At 33.3% G+C, this 15,858-nt stretch overlaps 1 protein-coding gene across 3 annotated transcripts in view; it reads right to left on the bottom strand.

Moving 5' to 3' along the window:
* LOC105341230 (WW domain binding protein 1-like) overlaps positions 1-15,858 on the bottom strand; it is a 22,876-nt gene extending 7,018 nt beyond the window's left edge. The window contains exons 1-5 of one of the 3 annotated variants that reach the window (XM_066066570.1): positions 15,709-15,820; positions 3,852-3,897; positions 3,276-3,341; positions 2,979-3,187; positions 2,088-2,887 (exon numbers count right to left, since the gene is read on the bottom strand). In XM_066066570.1, the coding sequence (XP_065922642.1) occupies positions 2,867-2,887; positions 2,979-3,187; positions 3,276-3,341; positions 3,852-3,897; positions 15,709-15,777 (411 nt within the window). In that variant the 5' untranslated portion in view covers positions 15,778-15,820 and the 3' untranslated portion in view covers positions 2,088-2,866. Of the gene's footprint in view, positions 1-2,087; positions 2,888-2,978; positions 3,188-3,275; positions 3,342-3,851; positions 3,898-7,469; positions 7,605-11,546; positions 12,048-12,142; positions 12,364-12,463; positions 12,533-13,448; positions 13,495-15,708 lie in introns of those variants that run through there. The other 2 variants (XM_011447631.4, XM_066066569.1) reach the window with 2 other exon arrangements.

Genomic DNA, 15,858 nt, shown 5'->3' with positions numbered 1-15,858 from the left:
CATGTCGACATGCAAGATAAATACGTTGACATGCAAGATACCTATGTCAACATGCAACATAATTATGTTGACATGCAAGAAAATTGCAATCAGATAAGAATTATACAAAATCTCAAAAAATCTCAAATATCGCCTATCCGTGACATCCAAGGTGCTAGATGCCACCTTTTTATGTCGACATGCAACTTATATATGTTAACATGCAAGATAAATATGCTGACATTCAACATGCAACTTTATTCTGTCGACATGCAACTTATTTATTTCAACATGCAACTTAGTTATGTTGACAAGCGATATATATATGATGACATGCAACTTAATATGTTTACATGCGAGAAAAATATCAATAAAATCAATAAAATATGTTCAATTCAATTCAGATAAATATGTTGAAATGCAATTTATAAGTTGTACGTCAACAAAACTAAGTTGCATGTCGACATAAATATGTTGCATGTCAACATAAAGAAGTTGCATGTTAACATCAATAAGTTGCATGTTGACATTAGTAGGTAGCGTATCTAGCATCTTTAATGTTACATGTTGGCGATATTTGAGATTTTTTATAACTCTTATTTGATTACAGTTTTCTTGCATGTCAACAAGTTATGTTGCATGTCAACACAGTTATTTTGCATGTTGACACAACTATCTTGCATGTCACCATATTTCTCTTGCATGTCGACATAATTAATAGAAAAATAACTTGCACACAAGGGGCAGAGATATGCCACCATACTTCATAGATGTCTGCAGTTTTCTGCTGAACTACAGAACTATAGCTTTCCAGAAATATTGCTGGGATATGCGAACCCTAGATATACGTATACAATACATCCAAAGAATAAAATGAACTTTATATACACAGCTGTACGGTCAGAAAAACATGCGTTCAACTTGGATTCTGTTTGTTTGGTGTTTTTTGAAAACTAATTTTGAATAATTCATCAATATTTGTTGTAAGTTTACTTGAAGAGTTTAATGTAGCAAGTAAATTATGCGTGTTAAAGTGTACTGAGAAGCGATAAAATATACATGTGATTTTCCCAAATCCATTCAAATGATTTGAATAGATCTATAGTTAAATACAATAGGACAAATGTACTTTAAAACGTTTATTAATGAAACTGCCGCGACTGAATATTGTATGATATTTTTTCCAAATTTTTATTCACTTTCGTTGTGAGCAAATGGAAATAATCTACTAAAGTCGAAGATAAAATATTGATTGACTCTTCTGTTTCATGATGACGTGCATTCCAAAAGCAATATCAGTTTTATCAAACAGGTTCTTGTAAACCATTCCGTTTTCTTTACACCTAAATGTATTAACTGACTATGAGGACAAAAGCAAGTGTGATGGTCCACAAGACTGCAACTTTTTCCCCGTGAAGAAATTGACGGAAAATGCTGTCGAGAGGGACAATAAACATACCACATGTCTCCCAAATAATTAGTAAAACCTGATAAGTATTTTATCCATTTATTATATCCAATCCACACTTTTCAAAAGTTGTTCCCCTTTACGGGGTCAACCCAAAGGTCAAAGGAAAAATCCAAAAATCCCCTTCTTTTACAATCAAATATTTGTGCGTACTGTGATGAAATCGCTATGGATTTGATTTATTCATTCAATATGTGGTGGCAACCCACCTATTTAATGAGTCATTCTGGGGCAATCAAAATACATACATGTAGTTCATGTATTACCGAAAACGGAGTTTTAATGTCAACTGATATAGATACAAACATATAGATACAAACATATAGATACAAACTTCTATACTACAAAGGCTACTGTGATAAATCTATGTGTTTTCCCCAAAAGATGACGATAAAGAGACACAACATTTGTAAAGTGTGGATTGTGATCACAACTACGATTTCCACAGAATTATCCATGTAGGAAACTCATGACCAGTTGTGCTTATCATTCATGTAATATGCCACTTTCAAACGGCGCCACCGTCTAACAGTACTTTCAGTACTTTGATCTATTTATGGTAACTAGACGAGCATAAACGAGTACAATATTCAAACAAACACATCTAAACATACATAACAAACTATGACAGTGTCCGAAAAATAGATAATGGTTTTATTACAAAATATAACAAAAAATAAATTGACATATCAGAGCATTTTATTTTTCAAACTAGTGTTCAAAAGGCATTATTGTTTTCAAATCACCATGTCAGCAAGCACAAACAACCATTTCTTTACAATCCTACACATGTGTCCAACACAATTCTCCTTTGATATATTAAGCCTTAAATCGTCAAGTAATTAAAATTTTGTGAAAGCTAAGAACAAGTAAACTGTAGCATAGTACATGTATTGACACGGACATTATTAGTACTTGATTTTGGAAATTTGCTACAAACGATGGTTGTGGAGCTCACCGTCATGTAAATCAATTCAACGGAAAATAATAGTGTCGCCGGGTGGCTTTACGGCTCCAAAATAATAACTATCAGTAGGTTTACAAGGCTTTTATTCAGATGTTAATTGACACGAAGATTTCCAACTTTTCCATAGACTTCAAATAAAAGGTACAAAAAGGATCCAGAATAGTTGGACCCTGTTCAGTTACATTACATGACGAAGTACCTTACATGTATATGAAATGATGGAGCTGTTTGAAAACGTCCGCTCTCTCCAATTGCTACACTCAGACTAAATTCCTAAAACCCGCCCAGTAAAACCAGTTGAGTGAACTTTAAACTATGAAAAGCAACTCTGACAATAAATTAGTAATATCATAAACGTAAAACAAAATATATGGAAAGTAAGCATGGTCGTAAATTGTGACAAATAGACTATCTAACAACGGGCCCGTGATCCATATATGCTTTGGATTCCACTATTGGTAAGGCGGTGGTTTCTGTGAAATGAACGTGTATACATAATATAGAGTAAATATTTGTAGATCTTTATTCATAAATTTTGTATTGACAATTTAACATTGTTCATACCTGTGGTTGTGTATATTGGGGCGGACTGACCGGGGCACTTGGTGCTTGGTGCGGGTACTGGTAGGCACCGGCTGGTGCGGGGTGCGCTGTTGTTGCTCCATAAGCTGGCTGAGCTACCCGTATGTACTGTAAACGATTTCTACGCCTGCGCATTGCAATGATGCAACACGCAATCAGAGAGAAGATTATAAACCAGATAAACCAAAACCCTGAAATAGAAATAATGCCGCTATTGAATGATGTCAGACGGTGACGTCATATTAGATTTATTGAAACCGGGGGAATGGAATTACTTACACCATAGTTGATACACGTAGGAAGTGTAACAGCATTCATCAATGTTGCAGCACTCATAGTCATCTCCTGTAATCACAACAAAGGGTAATACTGAGAACAATTAGAATAGTTTGCAACGTTTGTAGGTGAAGTTGAAACTAATGAGCATATTTTTTCACATCTTGTTCCATTGTAATGTCTCTATGGAGTAGCCTCAGGCCTGAGTATGCTGTAATGTTTCAAAACCTGGGCTTTAATGACATTAACATATTTGAAGAAGTTTCTTTTCAAATTAATGATATTTTAATTTCTTTAACAGAAAAGGATTTATATCAATATACATTATGGTAATATGCTCTGCTTGAAGTTTTGTTAACACTTAGCCTCAAGAGGAATATTTTTTTTCATTTTCTAAAAGATTGTCTCAATACAAATTATTGTCTTTCGTATAAAGCAGGATTGGATATGTTCATGTGGGGAAATATGTTACCTTTCAGAATTAAGAAAGAATATGCTTGAGATCTATACGTGCTTAATTAATGTGTTGGAGTGAACACAGTATTACAAAAATCATTAGAATGGTAGTTTTGGACTTACCGCAGTAATATCGATTGCTGGAGAAGGAGTTGTAGCAGTATTTACCCTGAAAAAGGTCATACATTTGAATTCATTTATTAAATATATAGGATATCTTAAAACAGTAAAATGCTTTCTTTGCTGTTTCTTGCGGCTATAAAGGTATCTGTAGCATTGCAACAAAATGCATAACTCAGATTTTACATTTAATCTCTCTCTCTCTCTCTCTCTCTCTCTCTCTCTCTCTCTCTCTCACACACACACACACACACACACACACACATTCAATCATTTACATAAACGAGTAGAAGTACGCCAATTGCCGTTACTGCCCCGCTCCCACTCCCCCATTCTTTATATCTGCGCATGTATGGGTATCTCAGTGTCAATTTGTATATTTATCTATCATGAAATTAAATACCGGTAGATATTTTCTTTTTTTTTCTTCAAAAATACGATTGTGTTCATACAACTACTTACAATAACCATTGATTTAACAAGTATTCGTGTGACCACTTATCTATTTTCATTTATTTTAAACTGCCTAGCCCTTCTAGCGCATAATTCAGCTGTGTTCAGTTTAATAAATGATAACTAGCATTATGAGATTTATATTCAAATGTCTATATAAAAGTTATTACGTTTTAATTCTCAAATGGTGTCATAATTTCGTGTGCTACATTAAGCACAGACTGCACTGACAAACGTCAGACTTCCAAATAATTGAAGTAAATATACGCGTATGGAATAATTTGCTGTTTCTTCTACTGTAGAATTAATACCCGCGTAAAATCAAGAGAAGCACCCCTAGCAGATTTTAAAATCTAGCTTTTATTTTCAGAGAGTTAAGATTTATAAGAGATTAAAATAAAAGGTTTGCATTTGCGTTTTTATATTCTCGCGATTTGATACAAAACAGCGGGATCGCGAAATTAGGTACTCGCGTAAAATAAGGAATCTACAGTATTTAACACATGCAATGATCGACAATTAAGACTTCACGCACTTTAACGTACTTTTGTGGAAAACTGAAAAGAAATCCAGACATATAACCAATCTAATATTTTTATATGGGCTATGAAAATAATGAGAACATTTCTTTACATAAATTGGCGAATTTTGGATTTTTTCCTTCAATGCTTACTACTTCTTACGCAAGTAAACAATCAAATGAAGCATATCATCGTTTTAAGAGAATCACCCCCTTCAAATATTCTCCTATCATCAGAAAATTGCTCGATTATGAAATAATGCACGATGCATAAAAAGTATAAAGGTCAAATAGGTAAAAAAAAAAAAGCTATTTTAGATACAAAATTGTTATTTTCAAAAACTTAACTCATTAAACATAAACAAACACCCCAAGTTGGTCCCAACTCGTGATTTGCAGTTCAAAGTGCCAATATTTTAACCACCGACCTATGATGATATTTAACCAAATTTATTAATACAATTTAACAAAATATACCAATCGCAATCTTATAACGTTGTCTTAAAAAATATATGTCTTGATGTATTGAGCTACATGTACATTAAGTAAAATAATTTGTCTTAGTGTGTAAACAATGTTTCCTCATGCAGAGTTTATTATTTCACAATAATAAGTTTTAATGTTTCAAATCCCTTAGAAATTCTGTTTTACAATCCTTCTGATAGTAACTCGCTGATGAGGAAAATCATTTTTTCATTTATCTATAATATATGTATATCATTCATCATCTATAATCTTGAACTAGTGAATTCTTCGAGAAGAGTCCTTGAAAAAGAAAAGGCCGAGAAAGGACACAACTGGAACACCATCCACCAACTAGCAAAGCCCCAGGACAGAGAGAAGTGGAGAAGAATTGTCTGTGGCCTATGCTCCACAAGGGAGTGAGAAAGGCTTAAGTCAAGTAAGTCAAAGTAGTGAATTCTTCCGCAAGATTTTACAATTGTTTACAGGGAATATTCGAAATTTACAAATTATTCACCACAAACAAATAAAAATAGATTGTTATTAGTTTACAGTCAGTACACTTTGGAAGGAAACTCTTATTTAAAATATTCATAAATAAATGTCAGTTCATAAAAAGAATTATAGTCACGTGCTCCGAGTTAAAAGAACACCAAATATTGTATGTTGAAAGTTATACCCTCTCAAGTTTTACCCCATCTAAAACTTTTACCCCTCTTTCACCAAATATGCGAACATACATGAACATGTATTGCATTGTTAGTCCATGTACTATTTTCAGTAATTATTCTTTCAAATTGGGCTGGAACCTCCATTCCATTGTCTGTATGACTGTGTGATTGTGTCAATGTAGGTGACATATTGTAGGTACAGTAAAACTAAGATAACTGATTATCTGATAATATTATTTTCTTTTATCTTATGTACACAAAATTTCCAGTATAATCTGTAAACCAACAATACTGTATTCTATCCCTATATATATCTTATACAAAACTGTCAGTGTGTATTAAAGAAAGGAGAATTAATATAGAGCTTGTCTAAAGTCTGATCCTATTGATGTCTAGATCTCAATAAAATATGTTTAGAGATAAAGAGGCCCTCAATAGATATAATAATAATAATAATAATAATAATAATAGTTTATTTCCAATTTTTGGCCCAGAGGGCATACAAGATTACAGATATTAGATAGAAATGCCTAAAAGAGAGATTCTACATATAAAAAATAGTTCATACACATACATGAACTTGTAACAGCCGGGCAAATGTACATCAGTATGTCAAAACATATTAACAATGTCACATTTTGTGTATATAGTACGTAGTCATAAAAGTAGTTTATAAAAATATAAAGATAGTATCATGATTTGTATAAGTATTTCACCGGTCATTTAGATCTCAAAGTATTCTGTCTTTTTTTCGAAAGTATTGATCAGAAATTCACTTAACTTTGTAAGTATTGTTTTGTCTTCATTCGACATTAACCAGATAAATTTGTCTTTCTGTATTAAAAGTGTAAAGTTTTTGTTGAGTATTGAGACATAATGGAAAAATGAATTTCTTTCTTCTTTATATAATGGACATTCAGAAACAAGTGACATTCATCTTCTACACAATTTTGGTTACATAATAAACATGTCCTTTTGTTTCTTTCTAAAGGAATTCTTTGACCAGTATTATTTTTTGCAAATTCATATCTACCTCTTTTAACTCGTAAGTCATGTGCACTTATTCTGAATCTACAAAGTATTTTTCTTATTTTATGAGATTGGATAAACATATATGATTCCATTGTAAAATTTTCTTTAAACAAAACTTTTCCAGAGTTTAAGCCCTCTTCATGGTTTAATGTCCAGTAATTTAAAAAGTCTTTTCTTAGATTTTTCTTAACTTGTTGTTTAAAACATGTGGTTTTGTACTTTTTACATATAGAGAGTGAAATGTTAATTTTCTTATAAAATAGACTACGCTTTTGTACCAAGAGTTAACATTGGATAGACTAAGATTAATAGTTATATATATAGTATATTGTCCTCATCTAGTTGAATTTGTACCCTGCACTACTACTACGCATTGACAAGCTATAGAGTACCATTTGAAGGCCTTATGAAACAGGTAACATGTTGTCTCTTTCAATATGGATAATTATTAATAATAAATATTTTAAAATAGCCAGAACTTACTGTTACAGACTCACAAACAAGAGACAGGACCAGAAACAAAGTACAAATGCACCGCGAGACTACCTCCATCTTGTCCTGAATGTTTGTTGTCTCTGTTAAATCTATATATCTATAAACGCAAGTCATATGACCCGTGACAATGAATGTACACACCGGCGATCCGATGACAACCAGGAAGTGCGGACACAATTTAAGCTTTCCGAAAATCAGAAGAGGGTGGGTCGGATCAGGGCTATAGCTCTAACATTGAAAGGAAAACGTCATCTTTAATCGAACACCTTCTTAGCCTAGAAGTAGTGTAAAAGTTTCCGCTAAGTACACTGATCTACGTAAGCACCTTATTAATGCTAGTATCTAACTAACGAACTAAAGTAAGTAACCATTATAAACTTGGACAATAATGAATGAAGTAAGAATAAAGTGAAATTCCACAAAAGAACAACATTATACATTTTTGTTTTGCCTCGGACTAGAATGCATCGACGTCATTGGATAAATCGCGTCACGTAATTGCCTTATAAATTTCTTTACACGGCGGGCGTCATTTATACAGTAACATGGCGGACGTAACGTTATTTGAGCTGGCTTTTTACACAAACGTTCAACCGTAACTTTAATGTTTAAGTCCTAAAATATTTAGAGTGATCCCCTTTGCCCTTGACTTAATAAAACGATCTTATATACAATGGCATACAGGTTTGCACATACGACTGACAGGGAAGGTACAAAATTAGAGAATAAGCATATGAATTTAATTGTTATATATTATCTTTTGTTGTTTACATATCAAACTTAAGGTCCTCGACAAAACAAAACACTTATTAGGTTTGTTACTGACTGTTTTCAGAAATTTATGGGGTCGGTAAAGTCCATAGAAGGCGAGGCGGAGTAACAAACCAAATAAGTAATAATGTTAGTCTCATAAAAGCCGAAGTTTTAATTGTGAAAACCCCTACACTTGGGGTGATTAAACGATATAGTTCATATATAAAATAATACCATACAACGTCTCATTTCAATGATAAATGACAAGCAATAAAATTTATTTACTGTTTCGTTAATGTACCTACGTTGCTCAGTGTGTTATGGAGAGACTAAAAAATAACTTGAAAGAGTGTTCCAATAAACAACGGAGAAAAGTATAAGTGTATTTCGTTATGTCAGAGAATGCAGTACCAAATGATATTATACATGACGAAAATATTTTCTGTGACATGTACATTTGTTATTTAAACATATCCTGCAGGATGAAGGGGATATAACGGGCCTTGTATGTCCTGGTTCTTTTAACATTTTAAAACCAATGTATTCAGGACGATACATTTGAGGGGTATTGAGCGGAGGGTAACAGTAAATGTAAAGAGAACAAAAAGATGCACCCAGAATGGGATAACTTGAAATACGATTCAGTTGTCCTTATTGCAAACATCTTACTTCTTTTATCACAAGAAAAAACTTAGGTTTAAAATTTGTCGTAATTTTTAAAGCTTATACGCCTTGGATTTTTAGCCGACCGAGACGAAGTATGGGGTGCTTATGCTATACCCTCGGCGTCGGTGTCCGGACCTGCATGGTTAAAGTTTTTGAAGCAGTTTTTGTATATAAGTTAGTACTTGTCTTATCTCCACCAAACTTGCATGGATGATGCATCTGGGCCTACTTTTGGAACTAAAAGACTGTGATGCTAAATCTGGGCCATTAAGATTCAGATGCTGGAGGAGATTATGGTGTTTAGAGCAGGTTAAAGTTTTATGGGCAGGAGCCCTGTGATGGCAATATCTAATTTATTACTGGTCCTTAATCCACTAAACGTGCATGGATGGTTCATCTTGTGATACAAATACACTTCAAAGCCTTGGCTGCTGAATTTGAGCCATATGTTTGGGATGCTTGATGAGGTTAAGGTTTTTGGAGCTGATTAAAGTTTTTGGAGCAGGTGCCCTTTGATCGTCATGTCTCAGCTTTTACTGGTTTTGTCTTCACTATACTTGCATGGATGGTTTGTCTTATGATACTTATGTACTTGACAGGCTTAAATGCCTATATGCTTAGATGGTTTAAAATCTTAGAAAAACTAAAATTGTGTTAGGTATAGGAGCTGGTTACAAAATGCACTAAATCTAATTCATACCTTGTCAGAATGAAACAGTTGGTAAAGCTATGGGTGTGTAAATAGTTATAGCTTCAGATACAGAGCTTGATCTCAGTTTTATTGATGCTGGAGCAGGGGTAAGTTTTTTAGTAGTTAATTACAGGTTTGATTGTTGGAAAACATTTTGTTCTGACTAACTTTCCTGGTACATTTAACTTTGGTTTAGAAACAGAAGTCGAGCCCTCAGAATGTGCCAAATAAAGATTACATCAAGGATGGTAAATAACTTTGCCCTGCCTCACTCAAACTTGCTTGATAGATGTGATTGTTGATATATGATATATATTCTCACGATTCCTATTCCTACTGTATTGAATCATATGATGTAATATTGTATCATATGATATTGTATCATATGATATACTGTAAAATATGATATGATACTGTAAAATATAATGAGACACAATATGATATTGTATCTGTGTTATACCATATATTATTATACTTTCATGTTAAATACTGAAATCTGATGGGTTAAGACACAGTTGATAATCCGTTCAATTACCTTCAGCGTTAGCAACACCCTTGGCAACGGGTAACACAACGAATTGTTACATGCACGTAAATTGTGCGCGTACGGTTCGCCATAAAATTCACGTCATTTCTATATAAAAACAGAAAGTTTTCTTTGTACTCAAGACATTCAGTATAATAAAATAAATAGTGTCTGTTTGGGAGGATAACAGTTGAAATTTACACCCCTCGAAAACCATTGTCAACCTCCGCTTCGCGTCGGTTGACAATGGTTTTCTCGGGGTGACAATTTCAACTCTTACCCTCCCAAACAGGAACTATTTATATAATGTGATATTGTATCATATTATTACTTATTAGGTTAGTTACTGACTCATTACGGAAATATATTGGGTTGATCAATCTCATAGATGGCGAGGCGAAGCCGAGCCGTCTATGAGATTGATCAACCCAATATATTTCCGTAGTGAGTCAGTAACTAACCTAATAAGTGTTTTGTTTTCCCGAGGACTATCAAGCGACATATTTATTCACAAATAGCGATGATCTACGTAAAGCCATGTATACTGGTATACAAGATGCCTAACATCTCGTCCAATTTGACTCATTTAAACTCTTCTAAATATTCAATCTCACCTTTCAAATATTCTTTAAAAATCCTTGCTTCATCCATGTTTTCTTACAATGTTTTGTTGCTATTCAATTTTAAATGTTTTCTCCCTTTCCTCTGCAGAGATTTGAGCAAATTTCGACGCTGCCATTTTGTTCTGCTCCAGACAAAACAATATGACGTCACTATTCTAAGGGCAACTACTCTAATTTTAAAGAATTTCAAAGGGCAACTACTCCAAATACTTTAAGAACTTACGGCATGCGGTTTATGTATTAAATACTATGAAATGTCGAAATGAGTAAGCGAAGCGTCGACCAATGACGGCCATATTGCCTAATATTATTTCTCACAGAACAAATATAGAGATATATGAGGCAATCACGTGCTACGTTTAAACCAATGAAAATGTGACATTTCAGTCCAAGGGAAAACAAAATGACATATTGTATTATATGATTTTGTTGTACCATATGATATCGTATCATGTTATCTTATATAATCTTGTTTGATATGATACTGTATCATATAATATGAAATCATGTTATATATTAATGTTGTATCATATGTTACAATATATATTGTATCGTATAATATTGTATGAGTATCATACAAATATTTATTCTATGATAGTGTGTCAAACCATGCTACAATATCTAATATTTTGATATCAATAAGAGACCATTATATTAACTATGATTTTCATATATTATATACTGATCAAGGTGGTCTCATAAAGCTGATGCCTCGTCTTGGTGAGCTTTGAATTCTGTGATTACCTATGTTTATGTGAAAAGTTTTACAGGTGTACTGTATGAAAAAATCAAAATCAGGCCACTCACTGATTTGATCTGTTTATTATAACTGATAACGAGTACAATACTCAAACAAACACATTGAAACAATACATAGCAAACTATGACAATGTTTGAAGAATAGAAAATGGTTTTATTACAAAATATAACAAAAACATAACATTGACATATCAGAGAATTTTGTTTTTTCAAACTTATGTACAAAAAACATTTAACGTATTCAATGCACCATGTAAGCAAGTACAAACAACCATGTCATGTGTTTATGGTCCTCCACGTGTGTCCAACACAATTCTCCTTTGAAAGATTAAGCTTTTAATACCAGGCAGCTAAAGTTATGTAAAAAAGATATGTACCAGAAGACTGAGCGTTGTATTGACAATGACATTAGTACTTGATTTGGGAGATTCGTTTTAGTTGGCCACTGTAGTAAAGCTGATCGTCGTGTAAATTCATTCTGCGGACTCTCAAACAACGGGCCCATGACCTATACAATTGGGATTCCACTATTGGTAAGGAGGTGGTTTCTGTGAAATAAACATGTACACACAATTCATAGTATGGTATTTATTTGTAGCACCTCAATCATCTACTAGTATTGACAATTTTACATGGTTCCTACCTGTGGTTGTGCATATTGGGGTGGATTGACCGGGGCACTTGGTGCTGGCTGCGGATACTGGTAGGCACCGGCCGGTGGGGGCGGGGGGTACGATGAAGGGGTCGTTCCATACGCTGGCTGAGCTACCCGTATGTACTGTAACCGGTTTCTACGTCGTCTGCGCATTGCAATGATACAACACGTGATCAGAGCGAAGAAAACAATCCAGATAAACCAAAACCCTGAAATTAAAAAAAACAATGATGAAGCTGATGAACAACACATAGGTAATGACGTCATGATATGTATTGAGACCGGGGGGGGGGGGGGGGGGGTACTTACACCATAGTTGGTACACGTAGTAGCCGGTGAAACAACACTGATTTACGTTGCAACAGCTGTGATCATCATCTGTAATAACAACAACAACAGGTAAACACAGAGAAATAACAGTTGCAAATTTGTAATCAGAAGCTGTAGCAACAACAGGTAAAAACGGACACCAATATCATACCTATCAAATAAATATTTACATTCTACTGTGTTTTTCCATCAAATTTTGTGATCTTTTAATGCCTCTAAATGGAACAACCTATTTACTGCATAAGAATTCAAAACATGTAATTTACGAAAGTAGTTCAAAAACATTGATTTCTATGTTATGGGTTTAAAAATATATTTCATACATGTAGTTAAGACAACATGTTTTACAATTATTCAACAATAAAGTTGATTTCATTGTTAAAAAACAAAATTTCAAGAGTATTTTTTATGGATTATTTTTTATAACTATAAAAAAAAACCGGTTTTAAAAACAGCTGTTCTTGCTGTTACTAATTTACTCCCTACGTGATCTTCACTTTATACCGATTTATTTATTAAAATAGGCCTAATTGATTTTATCAATAAAGGAATGTAAATATAAGCATTAAATGATTATTTCTGAAGTCATCCTGTCAATAATTGCCTTCAGTTGAGCAGTTGAGCTAAAGCGCATTATTCAGTTTGTCTGCTCAAATAACGGCAGTTATTGACATGAAGATGTCAAAAATAAATCAGTCAATGTTATAAAAGGAATACTAAATTTTTTATCATAGTACGGATATATGTAAAGAGCTTACGCAAAATTGACGATTATCATGTTATAACAACCTTTTTATTCTGATAACTCATACGAGTATCGAGAAAATATACACAGTAATTGGACTCGCATTAGTATGTGTTCAATTACCTGAAACATGTAAGATACGCATTTACTAAATTTTTGTGTTTGACACACCAAACTATTAAAATGTTTGAATGGTTTTAGATCATTTGGTCGACTTACCGCAATAGTAGTAATATCCGTATCTGATGCCACTACAGATCAAACCCTGAAAAAAAGGTCATACATCGTTATTCATTTTTTGAAGTACTATTATACATTAACTAACGATGAAGCATTCTACCGTTGTATCTGCATCCCTGAGTGTACATATATTTTGTATGGACATAGACCATATTTATATCTACTGTATTTTAACCCACCCATAACACTACCAACAAAACCAAATTGCAACAAACACAGTTTCAATTAATTTTCTTTTGTAACAGATGCATCCCCTGAGTTTTTTAAAACTGCTTTAAAACTGATTATGCGGCACGTCAAGTTTTTTTTTAATATGACAAGGTTAATTTGAAAAATGTTATACATGTATGATGATGTTAGCATGCTGGTATTTTTTTATTGCTAAATGTTGCCATCTTCTATACTATACTTTGTCCTGGGTTTTTGCTTCCACCACTGAGTTTTTGCTTGAAATTTCGATAACCATAAATACCTTTGTGCTCAAACTACGTTTATCCACTAGCATGAAAAATGTCCAGATTATCTGTTTTCGAAACGCCCCCTCTACTCCTTTAGGCTTCAATACACAAACCAAAATAGAAAGTCTAAAGGGATTTTGCATTGCACCAGCCATGAAATAGCCTGGATGATAACGTTGAAAAATTGTGTGAGGTATTCCGAGTGAGTTTCGAATGGTGAAAAGATGTTAACATTTCCCATTAAAAATCTCCGTAAGAAATTTATTTTCGTTTTGTGAAATTCTATGAGTGAAAAATGATAATTTGCCAAGGAAGATATCTTGGATATTTTCCCCCTTTTATCGATTTCAACTGTATATCTTTCACAGGTATGTGTATTTTTACTAAAACTCATTAAATGTGATGAAAGCAATAACTTAGGACAGACTAATGATAAGGTTGACGGTTCCTGGGATTTGTTTGTATTTTTTTTTTTGTGGTTGGCTACATTGAAGCATGGACTGCATGGAATCCAAATACATCGGATTTTATTAATATTCCATATCTGCTCTTTCTATGCTATGGTCTGGTAAACGATATCAAATGTACTTATATAAACATTTAATTTATATCCACTTACTTTCTTTCAATGGATAATTAAAGCGAGATTCAGAGATGTAAATATAAAACATAAAATGTTTTGTCTGATAATTGAAACGTGGTTTATATTGTTTTCTGCCATGATGACTACCCATTATAAAGCATTTCATTGGTACATCAACATATCTTCTAGTATTGTCTTTTAAAATGATTTCACAATGACACTGTATAATATTTCAGTTTAATAAAAAAAATCAGTCTGGTTGTGACATTCCAACAGGGTTAGAGATAGCAATGAGGAAGATCATTTTGTCATATATTAACATCATTTGGTCACGAGTGAAAATAATTTACTTCCGCGGGATTCCACAAGTGTTTTAAGTTGTAAATATATCACAATCATTCAAAACAGTTGTGGGTTGTTATCTGCAAACAGTTAAATGTACATTTACAAGGATATCATCATTTTAACAGCTTAAACAATTAACAAATTTAGAAATTTCAATAGGAATTTCAGCTATAATTAATACTCCTTCAATATTTTCTCCCCCCCCCCCCCCCCCACCGCTACCACCCCTCCACATTCATCTTTTCTATTGCCCTCATGTGATTGCATTATGCATTGAAAAGTTAGAGGTGTCTCTTGGAAATTTTTTACTAAAGGCATTGGTTTAATTTGTTGCTGAGTCAAATAGGTTTTCAATCATGTGATAAACTATTTCAGATTTATATATATATATTGACATATTTATGTATAGGTGTTTAATATAAATATATATATATGCATTCAATATATAGAAACATACATATATAAAAATATAATTAAATGTTCTTGTGTGTCCTAGTTGTTTCAACCATCCAACTCTTTCCCTCTATATATATATTGAATGTTTATTGTACAATCTTCATGTCGCCCCTTGATGTCCCTTATGAAATGAAATTGAAATTTACAAGTCTTATTAAACAGGTAGTTTGTGACCTCCATTATAGACATTCATCATTAATAATAAAAAGAGACCCTCAATTGAGAAACTATATAGTATCTTGCCCTCATGTAGTTGACCGTGCACCCTGCACTACTACTACTACGCATTGACAAGCCATAGAGGACCATTTACATGCCCTACGACACAGGTACGTATAGTTTGTGACCTCCATTATACATCAATAACAATAAATATTTCAAAATAGCCAGAACTTACCGTTACGGACTCACAAACGAGAGTCAGGACCAGAAACAAAGTACACAGGCACCGCGAGACTACCTCCATCTTGTCCTGTGTGTTTGTTGTTAAATCTATTTATAAACGCAAGTCATGTGACACGTGACAATGAATGTACACAGACAGTAC

This window comes from Magallana gigas, chromosome 7, assembly GCF_963853765.1.
Source record: "Magallana gigas chromosome 7, xbMagGiga1.1, whole genome shotgun sequence".
Lineage (NCBI taxonomy): Eukaryota > Metazoa > Mollusca > Bivalvia > Ostreida > Ostreidae > Magallana > Magallana gigas.
Note: the sequence above shows the minus strand (reverse complement) of the source record. Positions and strands in the feature narration are given on the sequence as shown.